Source organism: Myotis brandtii, unplaced genomic scaffold (genome assembly GCF_000412655.1).
Source record: "Myotis brandtii unplaced genomic scaffold, ASM41265v1 scaffold1144, whole genome shotgun sequence".
NCBI classification, from domain to species: domain Eukaryota; kingdom Metazoa; phylum Chordata; class Mammalia; order Chiroptera; family Vespertilionidae; genus Myotis; species Myotis brandtii.
In genome coordinates, this window is record NW_005353944.1 from 117,397 (window position 1) to 141,995 (window position 24,599).

General features: G+C 39.6%; 1 protein-coding gene across 6 annotated transcripts in view; it reads right to left on the reverse strand.

The window, feature by feature from the left end:
- Positions 1-376: 376 nt before the first annotated feature.
- Positions 377-24,599, reverse strand: part of RIOK1 (RIO kinase 1) — a 45,999-nt gene continuing 21,776 nt past the window's right edge. For 5 of the 6 annotated variants that reach the window (XM_014548298.1, XM_005857867.2, XM_014548303.1 and 2 more), the window contains 15 exons: positions 19,173-19,263; positions 17,963-18,032; positions 16,860-16,902; positions 14,000-14,092; positions 13,113-13,225; positions 12,931-13,011; positions 11,956-12,042; positions 11,508-11,645; positions 11,159-11,262; positions 10,846-10,952; positions 6,103-6,168; positions 4,950-5,069; positions 3,949-4,002; positions 2,002-2,154; positions 377-589 (listed from right to left, as the gene is read on the reverse strand). In XM_014548298.1, the coding sequence (XP_014403784.1) occupies positions 479-589; positions 2,002-2,154; positions 3,949-4,002; positions 4,950-5,069; positions 6,103-6,168; positions 10,846-10,952; positions 11,159-11,262; positions 11,508-11,645; positions 11,956-12,042; positions 12,931-13,011; positions 13,113-13,225; positions 14,000-14,092; positions 16,860-16,902; positions 17,963-18,032; positions 19,173-19,263 (1,431 nt within the window). In that variant the 3' untranslated portion in view covers positions 377-478. Of the gene's footprint in view, positions 590-2,001; positions 2,155-3,948; positions 4,003-4,949; positions 5,070-6,102; positions 6,169-10,845; positions 10,953-11,158; positions 11,263-11,507; positions 11,646-11,955; positions 12,043-12,930; positions 13,012-13,112; positions 13,226-13,965; positions 14,093-16,859; positions 16,903-17,962; positions 18,033-19,172; positions 19,264-24,599 lie in introns of those variants that run through there. The other variant, XM_014548307.1, reaches the window with a different exon arrangement.

A 24,599-nucleotide genomic window follows, 5' to 3' on the forward strand; every position in this document is an offset into this window, starting at 1 on the left:
ATATAGAACTAAAATTGTACAAAGTTCTTCATTAAAATAGCTTAAATAAATTCTCTGTCAACACCAGAGTCAGTGACTGGATCTGGACAACAGAGATTAGAGCTTTTTACAAAACTACATGAGAACACTTGAATCAGTCTTCATAGACATTGCCATAATAACCATTTGGTTAAAATCAATATTCCACCTTCCAGATGCAACTTAGATAAGGCAAGAAAAGTAACTGAGCCCTAGCCAGTTTGGCTCAGTGAATAGGGCGTTGGCCTGCAGACTGAAGAGTCCCAGGTTAGATTCCGTTTAAGGGCACATGCCTGGGTGTGGGCTCAATCCCCAGTAGGGGCATGGAGGAGGCAGCCAATCAATGAGTCTCTCTCATCATTAATGTTTCTATCTCTGCCTCTCCCTTTATCTCTGAAATCAATAAGAATATTTTTTTAAAAACTGATGGAAAATTACTATACATAATATAGTTCCGATTCTATTTGCCCTTTTTTGTCTTAGCTGTCTTCTCCTTTCTTTTTTTCACGTGTTTAGGAATTTTGTTCTTTCTTTTCTCTCTCTGGGCTTCCTTGACCATCTTTTTTCTTTCCTGTAAAACAAAAAATTTTTTTAAAAAAATCTGTGAAATACAGACAGAAGAAAAAAAATATTTACTTGGATAAGTTCACAGCTGTTTTCCTACGAATCAAATTTCAAATATCACTTACTATTAATTCAATCACGAGGGAAAATGTTATTTAAACTAAAGAAATTTTTATTTTTCCCCTGAAGTTAGCAGTTTTTAAAGCAGCAGGAAGCACTTTTTTATAAGTCAAGGTTTTCTTTTTATAAGCAAATTCCATTCATACTATTCACAATGCTACAATTAGTTATAAAGATATATGTAAAAGGATAAAAAGAAGAGTAACATTAGAAAATAAAAATGAGCCCTAGCTGGTTTGGCTCAGTGAACAGAGCGTTGGCCTGCGGACCAAAGGGACATGGGTTCAATTCTGGTCAAGGGCACATACCCCAGTTGCAGGCTCCTCCCCGGCCCGGGCCCTGGTCAGGGCACATGCAGAAGGCAACCAATCGTTGTGTTTCTCTCACATCGATATTTCTTTTTCGTTCCCTCTCTTTTCCACTCTCTCTACAAATCAATGGGAAAATATCCTCGGGTGAGGATTAAATAAATAAATAAATAAATAAATAAATAAAATAAAAATAATTATAGTTTGGTGGTGGAATTTGAGATGAAATTGTCTTTAAGGTATCCTAATTGAAATTTGAAGACTGCCAAACACAAATATCCATGAGGATGTTATTAAATGTTTGCAACTACTTTTCTTTGCAAGTTTCATATGCTAACAGAAATAAAAGTTAGAAGGAGACAAAATATTTATTTCCAGTCGACAAAGAGAGAAAAATGTATTAACAGCCAGTTGGGTATGTCTCTCAGAAGTCTTAAAATCCATACTTTATAAAGTTTCAGGATTAAGCTAAGAATGAAGAGTAATAGTTACACAGTTGTCATGCATTATTCAACCATGAGTGTCTCTTCTGTCTGTGGCCAGGGTTGGAAGAAATAGCCTTTCCGAGTTTGGAAACTTGTGGCTGTAAATCCCCCCTGAAATGGCTCCTCAATATGTCATCATGAGGCAACTCCAGCATCATTTGTACTTCAAGTTAATGACAATAATTTCTACTCAATGTACTGAATTCAGTGTGTCCTTTCCCTAGACCAGTGGTCGCCAACCAATGGCCCGTGGACCAATGCTGGTCCGTGAGGTCCGAAAGGTTGGCGACCACTGCCCTAGACAGTGCCCAAGCTCCCAACAGAAGCCCAATCTCTAGATAATGTTACAACCAAAGTCAGTTCATGCTTAGGAACTGAAAATATAATTAGAGGTACTTACTGATCAACAATGTTTTCTGCAACCATAATCTAAATACTTGAGTGAAGAGTAACGAGTGGCTATGCTGCCATGTTAAATAACAAGGGAATTTTCATTCTTGACTAACCTTTTTATCAACTTCAAGATCAGTGGTGGGTTTCTTGGAGCAGGCATGGTCTCCCTGCTCTTCAGAACCTGCATCAGAACACTCAGAGCTTCCACCATCTTCTGAATCAGAACAATGCTTTTCCTTAACCTGATTTTCTAGGAGTGCAGGGACCTTGAAAATATTACAGAACCATGTTATTCTAAACCAATCAGTTATCTATTGTTATCAGAATTGTTAATGCCAGAATTCAGATTTTAACTTTGCAGATATTCTTTGAAAAACAAAAGCCTGTACTAAAAACATCAAAACAACAGAATCAAAGTGAGGGAGGAAGCCTGGAAGTACCATTCCAGTAAGGCTCAAGAACATACCCCCACGAACAAACTGGGGCTTTAATGGATGACCCAGAGAAACAACATAACTGTTTCACTTCAGAAAAGGAGTACTGGGTTATAACACTGTTAGCGCAGGTTTGTTTACACCAGCATGACCACAAACACGTGAGCATGTGTTGCACTATGATGTTATGTCAGTAGGCAACAGGAACTTTCCAGCTCTCTTATAATCTTACTAGAGGCCCGGTGCATGAAATTCATGCACAGGAGGAGGGGGAAATCCCTCAGCCTGGCCTGTACCCTCTCCAATCCAGGACCCCTCAGGGGATGTCTGGCTGCCTCTCGCAATCCGGGACCGCTGGCTCCTAACCACTCGCTTGCTTGCTTGCTTGCTTGCTTGCTCTACTGGCCTTGCCCCTAACTGCTCCCCTGCTGGACTGATTGCCCCTAATCACCTCAGCCTTGCCCCGCACCCGGGACCCAGGATTCCCTCCTCTGGCCGGCCGCAGGCACCCAGGACCTGGGCCAGCCACAGCTACAGGGGACCGTGGGCAGGCCGCTTCGCCTGGGCCGCAGCTGCAGGCGCTGGCACCCAGGACTGCGAGGCAGGCGGCTTGTCCCTCTCCCGGGCCACAGCCTGGCTGGTCCCCATTCCTCTCTTGTGAGCTCATTTGTGCCTGGCTGGTCCCCATTCCTCTCTCGCGAGCTCATTTGTGCCTGGATGGTCCCCTTCCTCTCTCCCCAGTGTTGAGTGTCTGAGCCGTTATGGCATGATGACCATTTGCATATTAGCTCTTTATTATATAAGACGGGGCCACAATCATATATGCGGTAATGACTGAGAAATACAGAGAGAAGTAAAAAATACTTATTTGAATAACTTTATAGCTGTTTTCCTATGAATCAAATTTGAAGGACAGTTATTATTAATCTGATCAAGAGGGAATATGACATTTAAACAAAAGAAATTTTCTTTTTCCCCCTGAAGTTTAGCTTTTAAAGCAGCAGGAAGCACTTTCTTAAAAGAGGTTTTCTTTTTATAAGGAAAAAAGAAACATTTAAAAGTCAATTCCTCTCATAAAAGACAAAGTAAATTTTCAGAGCAAACTGTGATCTTTCATGCTTAAGCCTTTAATTAAGACATTAAATGAAATAAGAACTACCTTTATAATTGCTTAAAGTAGAATTAATCCCTATCTTTCTAAAATGTAAAACAAAACAAGATTGAAAAAAAACACTGCAGGAATCCAGCACTATCAGACTGCTAAACTCCTTAAATTGTTCTTCATACATACTTTTAATAAGCTAGTTGTAAAAAGATCAACAAGCACATGACTATCATTAATCACTTCACAAAGGAAGACCAGGATACAAAAAGGATCAATGCCTCAGCTATAACAAGACAAGTCAGAGGCAGAATGAAAAATAAACCATAAATTTCACTATTTCAGTCATATAGTTAAAAAGAATGAACACAAAAAGGGCATTCTGAAAATGCTCGTAGACTTTGAAAGTATATATACAAATAACTCTATCACTGTTAATTTAATTCTAATAATACTTTACATTAAATGTTATACCCTTTAACAGAATTTTCACATAAATAAATAGCAACACATATTCTTTTTACCTTCTGAACACCTGACAAATCTTTCTTCAGTCCTGTGACGGTTTGGTATAGAATCTTGTAACCACAAAGAAAAAAAAAATTAACATAAAACCAGACAATGAAATAACACACTCCAATATTAAAGAGCAACACTGTAGGCTAAATGATATATTGTGGGATTATAAAAAGGTGCCTAAAATTTATCTCATAGTAAAGAGAGAGTGTATAGCATGGGTGTTATTCTTGTCTACCAAGCATACAGGCATCAGCAAATTCCAGCCCACAGCCCAAATCCAACAGATAGACTGATGGTTTCTACTAATGAACATTCAAAATCAATTTGATGATGGCACAATCTAACTTTAAATCTCAATGAAATGGAATGTATTCTCCTTCCCAATATAACTCCATTTTTCTTTCATTAGTAGACCTTGGATCATGGAAAGCTGTATTCAATTTTTTTTTTTTTTAAATATGGAACTCTTCACGAATTTGAGTGTCATCTTTGCGCAGGGGCCATGCTAACCTTCTCTGTATCGTTCCAATTTTTGTATATGTGCTGCTGAAGCGAGCACTGTATTCAATTATTAAAGTGCTTTTTATTTCATCAATAAAAATTTGGAGCAAAATTTTTCTCTCTTTTTATATAATGACCTACATAGTAGCCTCAATTTTGCTGCTTTGCCTGCAAAGCGTAAAATATTTATTATCTGGCCCTTTAATAGAAAAAACTTCCAGACCCTGAAATATATACAGAATGTTAATGGATCCAGTATAATACCATTTATATCCTAGACTTTTATACAAATCTTCCTTCTGCAATTACAGTATGTTGGACTCATTCAACTGTATCATTTTCTTTCATAAACACCAATGTATTTCCTTTACATCCAATGTGCCCAAAGGACATGTTAATGCAATTAGCCATCTCACTAGATCAGAAGCCAACATTCGAGATTGCAGGTTGGGGAAGGTAGCTTTCTTTGTAAACTTGTTTGCTACATATAAACCCAGCTACTCACATTGTCTTGTTGGGCATTCATGGCCATGTCCTCTTCCTTCAATTTCATCATTATATCCAAATCCCTCTCATAATTTTTTACTTCATTCAAGGTTCTAGGAATATATGCTCGCTTAAACACCTAACAAACACAGAGGGAAAATAAAATCGAAACTGCCATTCACATACTTCTCACATTTGCTCAGCATCCTTACTCCCATCAAGTCATAAAAAAATCCATCCTCATCATCTAAAACACCAGTTCTCAGCCAGGCCGCCTGCACAGGCGGGTATAGCACGTGCTATGTGCTATGCCAAAAGTAATTTGTTACCAATGACAAAAAACTGAATATGATTTAAGGTTACCCTTAGAATAATACTTCTCTCTCCTCGTTTGCATTCCACAAAGTTTTTCTGAGTTGGAGAGAAAGGAATGTAATTGCCTGGCTGTGCCTTATGTTCTGACACAGGAACATTATCCACTCTGTGCTACAGTGAAAAAAGGTTTAGAACTGCTGATAAACATAGAGTACCTTGTAGTCATCCAGCACCCTAATAGCTGTGAGAATTAAAACATAAAATAAAATAAAGCCTACTATGGATCATCTTCACAAAAAATATATTGATCCCCAAAATTAAAATAATTTTCTTTTTTAACAAACATAAATATTTAAATTCTAATTATTACTGGAATCAACATTTAAATTATTTATAAATCCACATTTGCGCCCTAGCCCATTTGGCTCAGTGGATAGAGCACCGGCCTGTGGACTGAAGGGTCCTGGGTTTAATTCCGGTCAAGGGCACATGCCAGGGTTGCAGGCTTGATCCCCAGTAGGGGGCGTGCAGGAGGCAGCTGATCAATGATTCTCTCTCATCATTGATGTTTCTCTCCCTCTTCCTTCCTCTCTGAAATAAAAATATATTTAAAAAATAAATAAATAAAATAAAAGTCCACATTTGCAAACTAAACCAGCTTTTCCTTCTTGAATCAGATACTTCAATAGGTTCTTTAAAATGTTTTCCACCTAGGACATTGGGCTAATGGGCTGCTGAGTGGAATTATGTAATGAACTGCTTATTTATTAAAATCAAGTTCAAGCCTTAACAATATTTTTTAAAAGACCTCAAAGCACAAGTGTTTCCTAAGGCTATGAACAGATGATAAGTCTTACCTCTTCATCGACATGATCTTGGTTGGACCTTTCCTCCTTGGTCCTTTGGGATGCTATTTCCATGGCCTTGGAAAGAAAAATTATTACTTTCCTTCACATTCAACCTACAGAAGATACATCCATTTCCCAATTTTAGTATAAATCTGTTTTAATCTTTCTCAGTAGCACTTCTTCACATTTCTAAAAAAAGGACTTGGTGTCCTCTAGTGGTCAGTTTAGCTCTCCGTGTTAGACCTCACCAAAACGGTTGCCATCAACCCAAAAGTAACAAATCAAACTTGTCTAACCTCAGGGAATCCCTAGCCCCTTCCTCAAAAGTAATATTACTTTTACTAATTTTTAAACAATTAGGAAAAATACCTACTAAAGGAAAACAGAGAACCAAAGAATGAAAGAACCATTCCTTAGCTCTTGAGCAGTCAATGAAGGGAGTCAATGAGAAAGCGGATTGTCCTCTAATTTGAGATATGGCTCCAATGCCACTGCAGCATAAACCACCAAAGAAAGCAATCTGAACAATGACTGACACTAAAAATGTGACAAAGATTCTACAGGATTCTTTTGGCTTGTGAAACTGTAAAACTGAAAATTTGTTCTCTATCTATTTAGAATATACAGAAAAAAGGAAAGAATAGCGGTTCTAGGTGGCTTTTTGTTTTAAGGTCAGACACTGAAATCAGTGTTATAGGATTTAGGAATAAAAATGATGTGATACTTATTCATTCAATTAATATATGTGATTACTTACTATTACCAGGTACAGATTAGGTACTGGCAATACAGAAATAAAACTCCTGCCTGGCCAGTGTTGCTCAGTGGTTGAGCATTGACTCATGAACAAAGAGGTCATAGTTTAATTCCCAGTCAGAGCACATGCCCAGATTGTGGGCTCAATCCCCGGTAGGGGGCATACAGAAGTCAACCAATGGAAGATTCTCTCTCATCATTGATGTTTCTCTATCTCTCCCTCTCCCTTCCTCTCTCTGAAATCAATAAAAACATATTAAAAAAAAAAAAAAAGACTAAAACCCCTGTCCTTCAGGAATCTGTAGTCTAAGTAGAGAGTGACAAAATAAATTTTTTAAAAAACTTTATATATGAACTGATACAGTGTGACTACTTCAATTATAGTTACACTAGGGGCCCAGTGCACCAGGGCGGGTCCTGGCCTATCCTCCGTGCCCCCGCTCGGCCCCTCCCTGTCCCCTGTCTGCCAGCAGCCCCACTCCTGCTGCTGCTACCACATGCCAGCTACGGGTGTGAGCAGGGCTGGCGCCAGCAGTGGGTGCAAGCAGGGCAGTCGCCGGCAGTGGGTGCGACAGGTGACTGCCAGCCCTGATCAGCCCTCAGGAGCAGGGGGAAGTGGAGAAGCCCTGAGGGGCGATCAGGGCCAGCGCTGGGCACCAGCAATGGGTGCAAGCAGGGCCGGTGCCAAGTGTGAGCACCGGGTGGGAGTAAAGAATTTTCAGTAAACACCAGAGGCTCGCCCTGATGACAGCGACTGGCGTCCCCCCCTCTCCCCCCTGCTGTTCACCTGCTCCACCATCCCGCTGCAGCCGATGCCTGCCATGTTCTGCACACTGCCGCCGACACCCGCTATGTTCCACACGCGCCCCCTGGGGGTCAGCACATGTCACAGCAACTGGTTGTTTGGCCATTCGGTCTATTTGCATATTAGGGCTTTATACATATAGATAATATGAAAATACAGTTATCCCTCCATATCTGTGTATCTGTATTCTCTTGATCCACCCACTGTTGGATTGAAAATATTTGAGCCCTGGCTAGTGCAACTCAGCTGAATGTCGTCCAGTGCACAAAAAGGTTGCAGGTTTGATCCCCAGTCAGGGCACATACGGTATGTTTTTATTTCTTTGTTTCTCTATAAAGTTGTTCCCTTGTAAAGCTGTTGTTAATGTTTTTCTTCTGACAGAAGAAAATATAAAGAACTCTTTTAACTAAAAAATAATCTGATTAAAAAACATACAAAAGACTTTACTAGACATGTCTCCAAAGAAGATATACAAATGGCGAACAAGTACATAAAAAGATGCTGAACATCATTAGAGAAATTCACATCAAAACTTTGTGACACCACCACACACTCATCAGGAGAGCTACTCAATAGCAAGTGTTTGTGAGGATGTGGAAAAATCAGAACCCTTGCACAATGGCACATTGTTGATGTAACTGTAAAATGGTGCAATCACTGAGAAAAACAGTATGACTGTTACTCAAAAAATTACATGTAGAATTACCATATGATCCAGTAATTCCACTTTTGGATATACATGTAAATGAATTGAAAACAGGGTCTTGAAGAGATATTTGTACAGCCATGTTCACAGCAGCAGTATTCACAATAGCCAAAAGGTGGAAGTAACCAAGGTGTTCATAGGTGGATGAATGGATAAACAAAATGTGCTATTTACATAAATGGAATTATTACTCAATCTTCAAAGGGAAAAGAATTCTGACACATCCTACACCACAAATGAACTTTGAGGACATTATGCTAAGTGAAATAAATCAGCCAGAAAAAGACAAATAGTGTATGATTCTACTTATATGAGTAGTCAACATCATAGACAGACAGTAGAATGAGCTGGGAAGAGAAATGGGGAGTTAATGTTTAATGAATACTGAGTTTTGCTTCAAAAGACAAAAAAATCCTGTGGATGGATGGTGGATAGTAGTTGCACAACAATGTGAATGTAGGAGGAGAATCAAGACGGCGGCATAGGTAAACACCGGAGACTGCTGCCGCAAACAACCACTTCAAAAATACAACTAAAAGACGGAACGGACATCACCCAGAACCACAGGAAGGCTGGCTGAGGAGAGACTCTTCAACTAGAAGGAAAAATAACAGCACACCGAGGCTCAGAGGAGGCGCAGTGTGGAAAAAACTCAGGTGCGGAGGTGCGCGCGCAAAGCGGGCTGGTGGCTGAGAGCGCGGTTGTCGTTTTCGGTCAGGGGGGAGTCTCAGACTCTGAGCTCCAGATACGGGCGAATCGCTGGGGACTCGGACCCAAACGGGAGAAGCGGGAGTGTCTGGCATCAGTTGGAAGGCAGCTTTCCCTCCGAGGTTTGCAGCGGTTCCGGGGGTTCTGAGAAGCAGAGCCTCTGGGAACAGGACTGAGGGCACCATAACGGCTCCCTCCGCCCGCCCTGCCCTGTTGATCCCGCCCCGCCCAAGCCCTGCGCAGAGCCATTTGCCAGATCGCCTCAGGCAAAGGCTAGATTAGCACCTCCCCAGAGGACAGAAGTTTTCCGCGGCAGACACAGCTGATTCACACAGCCAGTCGGCCTGGTGGTCAAATCCCTCTAGTATTAACTACAACAATCAAGGCTCAACTAGAACAAGACTGCGCACAAAGACCACTAGGGGGTGCACCAAGAAAGCATAAAAAATGCGGAGACAAAAAAACATGACAGAAATGGAGGATATAGAGCTAAAAATCGCAATTTTGAGGGCTTGCAAAAATGTGCTAGAAGCTGTCAATAAACTTGAGGAGAGAGTCACGAAAACTAATGAGACCCTCGATGCTATGATAAAGAACCAACTAGAAATTAAGCATACACGGACTGAAATAAAGAATATTATACAGACACCCAATAGCAGACCAGAGGAGCGCAAGAATCAAGTCAAAGATTTGAAATGCGAAGAAGCAAAAAACACCCAACCGGAAAAGCAAAATGAAAAAAGAATCCGAAAATACGAAGATAGTGTAAGGAGCCTCTGGGACAGCTTCAAGCGTACCAACATCAGAATAATAGGGGTGCCAGAAGATGAGAGACAGCAAGATATTGAAAACCTATTTGAAGAAATAATGGCAGAAAACTTCCCCCACCTGGTGAAAGAAATGGACTTACAGGTCCAAGAAGCGCAGAGAACCCCAAACAAAAGGAATCCAAAGAGGACCACACCAAGACACATCATAATTAAAATGCCAAGAGCAAAAGACAAAGAGAGAATCTTAAAAGCAGCAAGAGAAAGAGACTCAATTACCTACAAGGGAATACCCATACGACTGTCAGCTGATTTCTCAACAGAAACTTGGCAGGCCAGAAGGGAATGGCAAGAAATATTCAAAGTGCTGAATACCAAGAACCTACAACCAAGAATACTTTATCCAGCAAAGCTATCATTCAGAATTGAAGGTCAGATAAAGAGCTTCACAGATAAGGAAAAGCTAAAGGAGTTCATCACCACTAAACCAGTATTATACGAAATGCTGAAAGGTATCCTTTAAGAAGAGGAAGAAGAAAAAGGTAAAGATACAAATTGTGAACAACAAACATGCATCTATCAACAAGTGAATCTAAGAACCAATGTGAATTTACTTAATGCCACTGAACTGTACACTTAAAAATGGTTAAAATGGTCAATTTTATGCTTTGTATATTTTACCACAATTTAAAAATTTTTGTGATTCAGAAAGGCCTATGAGAAACAAAGGAAAGGAATTAATGACCAAAAGCTAACAACAGGTTTCTTACTAAATTTCCATAACTTTGACAATCGATGTAATCTTGCCTAATGATTAAAGTCAAGAAACCTCACTTTACCACTGGCTTTTTACTATACTTCTGATTCTCCATCTATGAAATCAGAAGAAAAAGGTCTCAGGAAACTGTCAAATGAACAAAAATTATGCAGAGCAATTTAAGTCCTCAGAAGTGCCATAAATGCAAATTACTACTGCTATTTTCTATTTTTTCCCCCTTACCCCATCTCACCTTTGAGAGATAAGCATCCATGTTCTCCTGTGTAATTGATGGGTCTGTGACAAATTCAAAGAGCTCCCGCACAGTCATCACAGCAACGTTGTGCTTCAAAAAGAAATCTGTCAGAAGAAAAATGTTAACGACAGCTTTACAAGAGAACAACTTTATAGAGAAACAAAGAAATAAAAACATACCATCTGCCAGCTACTGGCATAAGTATCACTGCATCAAACCATTCAGTGCCAAAATTTTATATCAACACTGTAACAGGGTATAGAACCAACACACACAAACAAGCTGGGAGAAAACTGCAATTTCCACTCACCATTGACATTGGCACAATCTTTTCTCAAGAACTCCAAGGCATGTGGGTGGTCATGCTCCACAGACTGAGAAACGTCAATGATGTACACACCCCCACCACTGTACCTGCGGGCCACACAAGCAGGGATGTGAGAAACACCAGTGATGTGCACACTTCCACTATGGTGACATGAGGGCTCAATTCAATGACTAAGATCACCAAAGGCAGGAAACAAATCCTATACTGTGACCATGTGGAAGCCACCTTTAAAACATTAGAATTTAGTATGACATTTTGGAATTGGAATTTTATTTTTTTAAAGGACATGAAACTACTTATGGGAGGCACCTAAGGGACAAAACATACTCACAGCATGTTAAATTCACTGAGATCTGCATGGACCAGTCTGGCATCCTGATACATTATTCTCATGTACTGAATGACCTGCAGGTACAACTCACGAGCCTTGGATTCTGATAACTGGATGTTTTTCAAGAGGGGTGCTGGCCTTTAATAAGAATAAAATAAACAATGAAGATAAACTGATGGGACCAAGTTTTCGTGCTTTATACTACATTTATTACAGGCACTTCTCTTCTACAACTCATCACTGAACAACCTGGCTCACTACAGATGTTCCTTTCCAGAAACTTGTCAATAAACAGGTACTGTATAAAATAGTCGTCAAAAATGTATTATAAATTAATGCACTAATACAATGGAAAAGAGTCATAAAAAATATTCCAAGATTAAACTAATTCAAAGCAATTAAAAATATAATTCTGAACATGTAATTATTAGGCCATCCACATACTCACATGTCATCTTTACCAATGAAACCCATGACAAGAACATGACTTCGTAGCAGGATAGGTTCTGGGCATGGGATCCCTGCTGTGTTCAGCCTGTGATATTAAAACAGATAAAAGGACAAATGAAAAGGCTAAATACAGCATCTGAAACAATTACAACAACTATAGTACACAAGATTAATATTGCTGTTAGGAAACAGCACCAGGGTCTTCCAATTATATTACTGTATTTCAAAAACTGTAAGACACTAATGATTTTAAGTGGCACCATCATGCACCATCAAGAATGACAAAACACTGGCAATTCAACAACAACATCCCATAGCCTCTAACACCCAATCCAATTCCAAAGATGTTAAACTGTGAAAAAAAATGTGAGTCTTAAGAGTTGATGAAATATAGCAGGTATGTCTGCGATGATTTTTCAAGCTGATTAGCCTGAGCAATGATCAGTAAAAACAGTTGGACTCAACCTAATAGCTAACTGAGCACACCCAAATTTCAGAAGGGTTTTCAAAACAATCATTAATACCTGCTTAATACTAAAATAGCCAGCATATGTCACTTATGTACAGCAGATAAAAAGATATCAACTCAGAGACTATATAAATGTGTCCAAAATTGGGCTGAAATAAGGAAACTGATAAAGCATTTTGGGCCTAACAAAACTGTCAAAAACTCTAATACCTATTTAAAAATGACCCATCATTCTCACAATCTAAGTCACTTGCCTGCTTAAGATCCTATAACAGCTCCTTATCATCCTCAGTATCAATTCTAAAAGTTTTCACATGGTTTCTAAGGCTCTTTACATGACCCAGACAAGATACAGTGGCTCTTACTTGTCTAACTTCCCTCAGTAGATCTAATGGACCTGAACAGCCCCACCGTGTCCCTAGATTTAGACAGAACCACTGGGATCTGCGGGTGGGAAAGAACCAAAGCCAATGTGCAGGGCACAGCACAGACACCCCCATTCACCTGATCAAGTTCCTCATTTCTTTTTCTGCCCAAGTTTTCACCATCTTTCTGGGGTTTCCTTTACAATAGCCATGACGAAATCTTGAACAAGAAAACAATTTGTTATTTAAAGCATCCCGTTCTAGTGTTTATTTTTTAGGATATAGAAATTAAGCTAACTGAAGAAAAAAATCTGAGCTCACCTGAATTCCCCGCTTACATACTTATCCCGATCTTTGAACACCAAAATAGAAGTTTTATAAATTTTGATTGCTCTGCTCTCTCCATTTGTTGTGCTGGCATGGTATACATTAGCCTATTTTAAGTCAAAACCAAAGAAAATTAAGTTTGTGTTAAGTAACTACAAACAGTATTTTATTTTTTCAATCTATTTGATTCTATGTTCAAAGTTAAAAAAAGTCAAATGAACTGAAATAATAGGCATAAGGAACACCATCTTTGAATATATGAATTAAATCATAAACCATCATACCAAAAGACACAGTAAATATATCTCCAATTACATATATAGTAAAATCCAACTTAAATACATGTGAGAAGCAATTTGAAACATTTTTATATCTCAAGCATGTGGAAAATACATGAAGACATTCTCACATCACATGATTTATAAATTGATTTTTACTAAGAACTGCTTCCTATCTATGAGTTGCTAATTTAAAAACACATTTGTCTTTCTGCATATCCATATACAAAGAAAAAAAATGAGAAAGACATTAGCTGACTACAGAAATTAGACCACAGCCCCTTGCCCCATTAGTACTACTTGATTAGGACTCAGGCCTGCAGTAACTTGACCATCTAACTGTACTGCTCAACACAGCTAGTTGGACTCATGATACGTTAGAGTAATGGCATGAAAAGGCAAAATTATGTGCATAATTTCCTACCTTTGATAAATATTAATAAAGCCATTTTTAGAAACACAGATTAAACTATCTTGACTTGTATACAGAAACTGACTTTCTTTTTAAAGGAACATTTTATTTACAAAATGCCTTAATTTCATTTCTTATCTGAAATAAGAAAACTAACATGAAAACATTCAGGCATCCAAAGAAAAGCTCACTTCTTTTCCTGTGCTAATGCAGCCATTTATCTCTGATATGATTCCTCTAGTCAACATCTTGAATAATATCATTCGTGTTCTGGGATCCAACACCTAAAAAGAAATGCCAAAAATAGAAGTTCAGAAAGATGGTACCAATTATTTCTCATTCAAGAATTTGACAATTAATAAACTGAAGAACCTAACTGTACCATGATTGGCTAAATGAGAGTTGCTATTATGGTACTTTCATTCATTCTAATTTTTAGTAAAGAGAATGGGAGGTGGAGGCCACAGGAACCATGGAGACAATAAACCAAAGAGACAATAAACTTGTTCCTTTGGTCATAGAAATCAAAGGCTACCAAGTCCAAAAGAAGCAGAAATTGACTCCAGACCCTTTGCTAATAGAAACACAAAGCAAACTACATAAGAAACTTTACATTTTCTAGTTTTACCACATTAAAAAATGTCCAAGATAACAGGTAAAATTAGTTTTATACACTGTTTTTAATCCAATACATCTAAAACACTATCATTTCAACATGTAATCAATATTTTAAAACTTAGTGAGAGATTTAACATTCTGTAACCCTAAGTCTTAGAAATCTGGTGTGTATTTCCATTTACGGCATGTCTCATTCAAACCTGCAACATTCCAAGTGCTCAGTGGCCACTCTATTTGAACCAGGGGTCAGCATCCTACAGCTAATGAGTGAAATTCAGGTGGCAGCCTATTTCTCTACAGCCTGCAAACTAAGAATGGTTTTTATATTTTAAAATACTTGTTAAAAAAAAAAAAGAATTGTAAGCCACGTCTAAAATATTTATTCTTTAGTACTTAAAAGAGTTTTCAGCCCCTTGCTATAGATGAATAAGTCAGGGGAAGGGTCTCCTTCCAAGACAGAGCAGTCAATTTTGAGGAAAGAAGACCTCAAAGCCCGGCCAGGGTGGCTCAGTGGTTGATCGTCAACCTATGAACCAGGAGGTCACGGTTCGATTCCCAGTCAGGACATATGCTGGGGTTGTGGGCTCAATCCCCAGTGGGTGCAATGCAGGAGGCAGCCAATCAATGATTCTCTCTCATCATTGTTGCTTCTATCTCTCTCCCTCTCCCTTCTTCTCTAAAATCAATAAAAATATTTTAAAAAAGAAGACCCCAAAGTCTTCTTTAACAAACAGGAGGCAATGAACTAAAGCCTGCTTCTGTCCAGTTCTGAAACTGAAGCATTTACATGCAATTTCAAGGGAGATCGCAAGAGCTCCTCATGGCGCAGACAGACCCACTAGCACTAGCTGCATAAAGTGAGACAGTGTCAAATGGCCAAATAAACTATATTCTAAGGCAGGGGAGGGGAACATCAAAGGCCCACGAAATCATTTGGTCCGGCCCTGCCAAGGCATTAGGGGTGAGTTGTTTACATGTTTGGCCAAAGGGAGCAGGCTAATTTTTAAGCTGATAATTTTGTGTGGCCTGTGAATGATGTAAAAAAATATCCAAATGGCCCTTGGCAGATAAAAGGTTCCCCACCCCTGCTCTAGAGTCTATCTTTCAATGAGTTGGCTGTGATCATACCAGAAACCTAAGGTTAATAGAAACAAAATAATCTTAAAAGATTGCAGAACTAAAACCCAAACTACATCCATAGCAACGGGAAGAGAATAAAAGGAAAGTGAGTGAACATTCCTTCTCTACGGTACAGGTAAATAGCGGGGGTGTACGCTAGTTGAACACAGGAATCAGATAGAGATCTGTAGCCAAGTTAGGGGGTAGAAAGGAGCAGCATATCGAAATGGCTTAACAACATAATAGGTAAAGAGAAATATAAGAGAATAAACTTACAGATACATGTTTTATAAAGACAGCTTGAGACTCAAGATACATACTCTCATTCAAAATTAATTTCAAAAGAGAAAAATAAAGGATTTTCTGCCTGAGTTATTTTAGGCTCTTTGAAAATTAAAGTTGCCTCATCTGCCTGTGCGGGTCCACACTTTGTCTTCAATCACAAAAAGAAATCATACAAAATAACTAAATTAGAGAATAATGGAGTCACAGATCTCAGACCTGCTCCTGACTAAATGTAAAATTCTTCAATTGCATATAGTAAATGGTTCTAGAGCTCAGGTAGGGTGTTACTCCTTTGCGGATTGAGGTAAATAGTAGAAGGGGTGCTATGTCTTAAACCAAGGATCTGTAGGTCAAAAGGGCTACTACTCCAAAATGTATTTGTACATATGGGTGTGGGCAGGGAGAGGGTGGTAGGCTGCAGTAGCAATGTTCTGACCTTTTTTATGACTTGGTTCACATAAAAAATCTGGGTCAATGCTAACATCCAATCACAACCCTCTACATGTGGGAAAAATAGGGGCCAACTTTCTCCCATTATTGAATAAAAAGAAGCAAACAAGCATTAACTTCTAAACCAAGTAAGGGATTTCTAATTGGAAAATTTAAGGCATTACCCATCTCTCTCTCACACACGCATTACCATCTATCCTATCTTGTGGCAGATACCTGTTCTATCTTCTGAGAAAGTTCACAAAATTCCTGCAGACCTTCTTTAAGACAAGAGAAAAGATTTTTGGTCTTACAATCAATTCTGCTTCCCTCTAGAAGATGAAAGCATTACATGGTGGCTTCACAGGGCCACGGAGGGGGGCATGACTCAAATTTGTCTATTAATAGTTCAACAAAGCAAAATATAGAGCTCTAAACTCAAAACTATAAAAAGGAGTAATTTTATACAGGAATAATTTTAGACATTAGCATTAGCATTTTAATATTAGCATTAAGCAAGAAGGATAAAAGCAAACTATAATTCAAAGAGAAGAAAAATGCTATTTTAAAATAAAAACTTGTAACACATTTAAATTGTACCTGTTCTACAGTTGCTCTGTCTGCCTTATCTTTGATGCGATACCTAACCAAAAACAGAAAGTACAGGTGACATTCAAAATTTAGTCACAGAAGCCAAAGAAAAAGTTTCTACATGTACATCATTCCATGAAATTCCTAAATAGGTAGTTTCTTTAATAACAGATTTCAAGATCTCGTAATTTCATCACTCAGTGAAACGTATTTCATTTCTCCTTAATAAGCAATTCCGTTCCCTAGGGTAAAAGGAGCATATTTGCAGAAAACAAATTTATATCCATAATTTAGAAGCATTAAATAAAAAAGATAGGTGGGGTAAAGTGAACTATGCTGTAAAAAGGAAAGGATGAAGTCTATACTGTCCTTCAAATATTTAGTACAGAATTAAAGTCAACATATAAGGCTTTCTCTTTAGAGTCCTTTTCTTCAGACACAAGACACCATTTCAAGACAGTTACTGAGTTCCATATTAAAATGCTTCAGTTCACACACTAAGTGACTCAATTAGCACACAAATCTAAATAAAGTTTCAAATACAAAGATTCAGACACTTGAATAAAATAACAAATGACTATGTTGTTTCTCAAAAAGTTAGGATCACTTGGGCCTAGCAATAAACCATAAGAAAATTGTTTTTTAAATTCAGTTCTAACACTGCTAGTTGTATGATCTTAGTGTCTGTTTCTATAATATATTGTTAATGTCTTAGAGTTAACAGCATATAGAAATTAGCCAGATCTTAAACAACTGGTTTTGAGAACAGAAGTGTAAATGTAATCTGTTTTCGGTTATACCATTAAAAAAAAAAAAATGTCATGAAAGCGAATAATTTTGAAATAAATTCTAAAAAGGGAGCATTTTTATGCTAAAATTTTAACCTTTTAACAGTTTAAACATTTAAACAGAAATTTCACACTGTTATCCTAAGACCACATTTGTGAACAAAGGTATTTAAGCTAAAAAAAAAAAAAAAGGTTTAAATATACAAAATATACACCCCAAAACAAAAATACCATCCTCTGTAAAATAATTATGATCACAAGACCACTTAATTTGTCTAGAATTAGTCCCTATCAGCCATGTTTTATAGTTAAAATATTACTTACATATCTGCTTCCTTTTGTCTAGACTTTTCAGTGACTTTATTTATGACAGAGTCAGTAACATTTAGCTTATCTGAAAAAAGAAAAAAATCCACAATGTGAACAACATGTAAGACAGAAAGACATTAATAGTCTTTTTGAATAGGATTCTTCTCCCCTCTTCCTTCTCTATTTTCTAAATATTTTCTTATACACAGAATATATTTTAGTAATGAAAAGGTTTTAATGTTTTTAAAGATAAGCACTAGATTGTGTTTCCTTGATAACAAGTGTCACTCTCATCACTACAGCTATAAATTTTGAGCACAGAAATCCAGATACAGAAACCCCTCAAAAATACTATATCCGCATATGCTGAATTTCAGACACTTAATATCTTTTACAACTAATATAAATAATGTAACTGCCTGGATTCCAAGTTTAATTCTAAAAACTTCAGTCTCATTTCAAATTTCAGGTCCATGAAAGACAATGATAGGAATATGAAACAGTGTGCTAGATTTATAACAAGTTGATGTCTACAAGAGAAAGACAACTTTGTATTTTTCTCAAAACATTCTGATTCCTTACATTCAACAGCTCACTAAATGATTAATGCCTACATAAAATGTCTCTGGTAAACACAATGTAATTATATTCAACATTCTAGTATTTTCAACATCCTACAAAAATCTAATACAAAACAGACAATAACTTGAATATATTTGAACTTTGTATTTGTACAACAGGGTAGAAAAAGAACTAAAAAAAGCATAAGCTAAAATAAAGTCTTTCCCTTGAAGCAATATTTTTAAATTACTAAGTTCTTATTTTCTCTAAGCATTATTCAGTCAGTAACACCAAGTATACTCATTTTTTTTCTTTCTTTTTTTAAAATTCTCACACAAGGATATGTTTTTAATTGATTTGGAGGAAGAAGAGGAAGGAAGGGAGGGAGAGGAAGAAGAAGAGAGAGAAAAAACATCAATGTGAGAAACATCAACTGCTTGCCTCTCACAGGTGCCCCAACTTGGGATCAAACCCACAATCTAGATATGTGCCCTGACCAGAAATTGAATCACAATCTTTTGGTGTGTGAGATAATGCGCCAACCAACTGAACCACACCGGCCAGGGCACAAATATTTCTTGATCCAATAAAACTTTATAACACTTCATGTGTTTTTTAAGAATTTCCTCATAGCCCAATGAAAAAATGTATTTTACAAACTCACCTAGATTAATTTTATTCTCATATTTCCGTAAGACCTTGTCTGCTGGAGTAGACATTTTGGCTGAATTATAGTTGGAAGGCTGCCGATTTGCCTAGAAGAAATGAGTTCCAGAATTTTAGGCACTAGTTATACATACAAATCTAACGTTCATCACCACGTTTTCCCCTTGGTTCATTGTTAACTATTAAAGCATCAATACTTACAGGAGTACCCTAAGGAAAAGTAAGAATCAATCAAATTTGCTCAAAATTATTAAAAAGGCATTTGAAATAGATGGTTAGAGTTACTGGCTGAAACAGAGTCTGTGGGAGATTCAACATGGTGGCTGGCAGGGCAGCAGTGAGGGAAAGACTGAGTAAGCAAAGGAGAGGGGAGTGTACAGACTTGTGTTGTGTGTGTGTGTGTGTGTGTGTGTGTGTGTGTGTGTGTGTGTAAGAGGCAGATCTTGAAGGAGTCTCAGGGGCCATGGATCAGGTTCTTCTGGACAAAGAGACCCCTGCTACTACCACAGGCACTCCCTGGGCAGACGCGGCTCTGGCATGGAAACCACACCATCTTGAAGGGGGGAGCAGCAGCAGCCAGGAGCACAGCCTCACCACTACCTAGACTAGCCTTGGACACCACTCCAGATCCGTGCAGTAAGCCTCATACCAATGGGACCTCGCAAAGGATCCCCACCACGGGCTACAGGACCCCACAGTGAGTTTCAGAGTCTGCCACAGGCTCCGGGACCCCGCAGGGAGTAGCATGCAAGAGGGACCTATTAACAACCCTACCGCGGCTCCAGGGCCACTTAGTGAGTCCCCAGCAGTGAATTCCCTGCAAGCAGGCTCCAGGACCTCACAGGGAGTCGCACGCCAGAGGGGGACTGTGCACACACCCCCCTGCCGATCCCCAGCACCTGCAGCTGACACCTGGGGGACCAGATCCATGGGGGAAGGGGGTACAACTCAGAACAGAGAAAATCAAGGCGTGAGACTCAAGGCAGACCCAGCCTCTGGGATAAGGAGTCCCTGACCACTGGACTACTAGAGGGTTCAACCTCTTGGACCTCACTTAGGTTACCCAGGGCCAGAAAGGGACAGTGACTCACATTCACCTGCACTAGAGCAGCTTCCAGGAGACCCAGGATAGACACACCAAGGGACCAGATTCAACAACATCAGAGCAAAACCCAGTGAGCACCAACCTCACTGGCAGCAAGTTGGAGGGGAGACCCTTCCCACAAACAGGACATCAATAATCAAGTCCCAATTAAAACAGGAGAGCCCAAATAACGCACACAAGGGGCACTCTTAGAGCATCCAGCTCAGGTGAACAAAGAGACCGCAGTACTGGACCCCTCAAGATACTTTCTTTATTAGGCCAGCCCACAAAGACTGGAGGCACAACAGTTCTATCTAATACATAGAAGCAAATACAAAAAGACAGCTACAATGAGGACACAAAGCAGCAACCCCCAAATGAGAGAAAAGGACTCTCCAGAAAAAGAACTATCTGAAATAGTGGCAAGCAACTTACCAGACATAGAGTTCAAAGCAATGGTAATAAAGATGCTTACGGAACTTAGTGCAAATTACAACAGCATGAAAAAGGAAATAGAGGACATGAACAAGAACCAAACAGACAGAAGAATGATGTATCTGACATCAAGAACACACTGGAAGGTATTAAAAGTAGATTGGATGAAGCAGATGATTGAATCAGCGATTTGGAAGAAAAGGTAGAAATAAATACACAATTAGAGCAGCAAATGGGAAAAAAAAGAATTAAAAAGAAGGGAGATAGATTAAGGGAACCCTGGGACACCATGAAATGTAACAGCATATGCATTATAGGACTACCAGAAGGGGAAGAGGGACAGCAAGGAAAAGAGAACCTGTTTAAAGAAATAATGACAGAAAACTTCACCAACCTGGTGAATGTCGCACAAGTTCAGAAGGCACAGAGTCCCAATCAAGAGGAGCCCAAAGAGAACCACACCTAGATACATCGTAATTAAAATAGCAAATGTTAAAGTCAAAAACAGAGAGATTAAAAAGAGGGGGCGGAGCAAGATGGCGGCATAGGTAAACACCGGAGACTGCTGCCGCAAACAACCACTTCAAAAATACAACTAAAAGACGGAACGGACATCACCCAGAACCACAGGAAAGCTGGCTGAGGAGAGACTCTTCAACTAGAAGGAAAAATAACAGCACACCGAGGCTCAGAGGAGGCGCAGTGTGGAAAATACTCAGGTGCGGAGGTGCGCGCGCAAAGCGGGCTGGTGGCTGAGAGCGCGGTTGTCGTTTTCGGTCAGGGGGGAGTCTCAGACTCTGAGCTCCAGATACGGGCGAATCGCTGGGGACTCGGACCCAAACGGGAGAAGCGGGAGTGTCTGGCATCAGTTGGAAGGCAGCTTTCCCTCCGAGGTTTGCAGCGGTTCCGGGGGTTCTGAGAAGCAGAGCCTCTGGGAACAGGACTGAGGGCACCATAACGGCTCCCTCCGCCCGCCCTGTTGAGCCCGCCCCGCCCAAGCCCTGCGCAGAGCCATTTGCCGGATCGCCTCAGGCAAAGGCTAGATTAGCACCTCCCCAGAGGACAGAAGTTTTCCGCGGCAGACACAGCTGATTCACACAGCCAGTCGGCCTGGTGGTCAAATCCCTCTAGTATTAACTACAACAATCAAGGCTCAACTAGAACAAGACTGCGCACAAAGACCACTAGGGGGTGCACCAAGAAAGCATAAAAAATGCGGAGACAAAAAAACATGACAGAAATGGAGGATATAGAGCTAAAAATCGCAATTTTGAGGGCTTGCAAAAATGTGCTAGAAGCTGTCAATAAACTTGAGGAGAGAGTCACGAAAACTAATGAGACCCTCGATGCTATGATAAAGAACCAACTAGAAATTAAGCATACACGGACTGAAATAAAGAATATTATACAGACACCCAATAGCAGACCAGAGGAGCACAAGAATCAAGCCAAAGATTTGAAATGCGAAGAAGCAAAAAACACCCAACCGGAAAAGCAAAATGAAAAAAGAATCCGAAAATACGAAGATAGTGTAAGGAGCCTCTGGGACAGCTTCAAGCGTACCAACATCAGAATAATAGGGGTGCCAGAAGATGAGAGACAGCAAGATATTGAAAACCTATTTGAAGAAATAATGGCAGAAAACTTCCCCCACCTGGTGAAAGAAATGGACTTACAGGTCCAAGAAGCGCAGAGAACCCCAAACAAAAGGAATCCAAAGAGGACCACACCAAGACACATCATAATTAAAATGCCAAGAGCAAAAGACAAAGAGAGAATCTTAAAAGCAGCAAGAGAAAGAGACTCAATTACCTACAAGGGAATACCCATACGACTGTCAGCTGATTTCTCAACAGAAACTTGGCAGGCCAGAAGGGAATGGCAAGAAATATTCAAAGTGATGAATACCAAGAACCTACAACCAAGATTACTTTATCCAGCAAAGCTATCATTCAGAATTGAAGGTCAGATAAAGAGCTTCACAGATAAGGAAAAGCTAAAGGAGTTCATCACCACTAAACCAGTATTATACGAAATGCTGAAAGGTATCCTTTAAGAAGAGGAAGAAGAAAAAGGTAAAGATACAAATTGTGAACAACAAACATGCATCTATCAACAAGTGAATCTAAGAATCAAGTGAATAAATAATCTGATGTACAGAATGAACTGGTGATTATAATGAATCAGGGACATAGAAAGGGAATGGACTGACTATTCTTGGCGGGGAAAGGGGAATGGGAGATGCGGGAAGAAACTGGACAAAAATCGTGCACCTATGGATGAGGACAGTGGGTGGGGAGTGAGGGCGGAGGGTGGGGTGGGAACTGGGAGGAGGGGAGTTATGGGGGAAAAAAAAAAGAGGAACAAATGTAATCTGAACAATAAAGATTTAAAAAATAAAAAGCTAAAGGAGTTCATCACCACCAAACCAGTATTATATGAAATGCTGAAAGGTATCCTTTAAGAGGAGGAAGAAGAAAAAGGTAAAGATACAAATTGTGAACAACAAACATGCATCTATCAACAAGTGAATCTAAGAATCAAGTGAATAAATAATCTGATGTACAGAATGAACTGGTGATTATAATGAATCAGGGACATAGAAAGGGAATGGACTGACTATTCTTGGGGGGGAAAGGGGAATGGGAGATGCGGGAAGAAACTGGACAAAAATCGTGCACCTATGGATGAGGACAGTGGGTGGGGAGTGAGAGCGGAGGGTGGGGCGGGACCTGGGAGGAGGGGAGTTATGGGGGGGGAAAAAAAAGAGGAACAAATGTAATCTGAACAATAAAGATTTAATAATAAAAAAAAAAGATTAAAAAGAAAAAAAAAAACAGAATCTTAAATGCAGCAAGGGACATAAAATTACCTACAGAGGTTCCCATTAAAATGTCAACTGACTTCTCAATAGAAACACTCAGGCCAGAAGGGAGTGGCATGAAGTACTCAAAGTAATCAAAAGCAAGAGTCTAAATCCAAGACTACTGTATCCAGCAAAGATAGAATTTAAAATTAAAAGTGAAATAAAAAGCTTTCCAAACAAAAATACGTTAAAGGAGTACATTACCACCCATGCAAGACATTTTAAAGGGACTGTTTTAAGAAGAAGAAGAAAAGGAGAGAGGATCATAGGTACAAAGAAATTTAAAATGGCAATAAATAAGGAGAAACCAAGATGGCAGCATAGGTAAACACTGGAGATTGCTGCATCGCACAACCACTTCAAAAATACAACTAAAAGACATAACGGACATCATCCAGAACCACAGGAACGCTGGCTGAGTGGAATTTCTACAATTAGAAGGAAAGAGAAAAGCATACCGAGACTCAAAGGAGTTGTGGTGCGGAAGTAAAATACAAAGGTGCGGAGGTGCATGCGGAGAGGGCTGGCGGCTGAGGACACGATTGTCTTTTTCAATCGGGAGGGAGTCTCAGGCTCTGAGCTCCAGTTCCCGGCGAGTCTTAGGGGACCCAGACTCACACGGGAGAAACGGGACTGTCTGGCATCGGTCGGAACTCGAGGGCAGCTTTCTCTCGGAGGCACTCTCGGCCCTGGGACCCGCCCTGCCCAAGCTATGCATGAAGGCTTTTTCATATGAAAGGCCCGGCCCTTTGTAATCTGAAAATAACTTAACAAACTGCAGCTGCCCCAAGGCCCCAGGGCAACTTTCATTGCTGCTTCACAGCCTTCTGCTGGGTAGCCTCAGGCAGAGGCTAGATTAGCACCTCCTTAGATCCAAGAGCCAGTGTACCCAGTGGTCAGAGTGGTGGCATCCAATTACAACTACTCAGATCTATAAGGGACACACTCAGGGGGCAGACTCAGTGAGCACCAAAGCCCCACTGAAGCAAGTCTTGCCCCATAAGGGTGTCTTCAGCACAGAAGTTCTCCCACTGTAGACA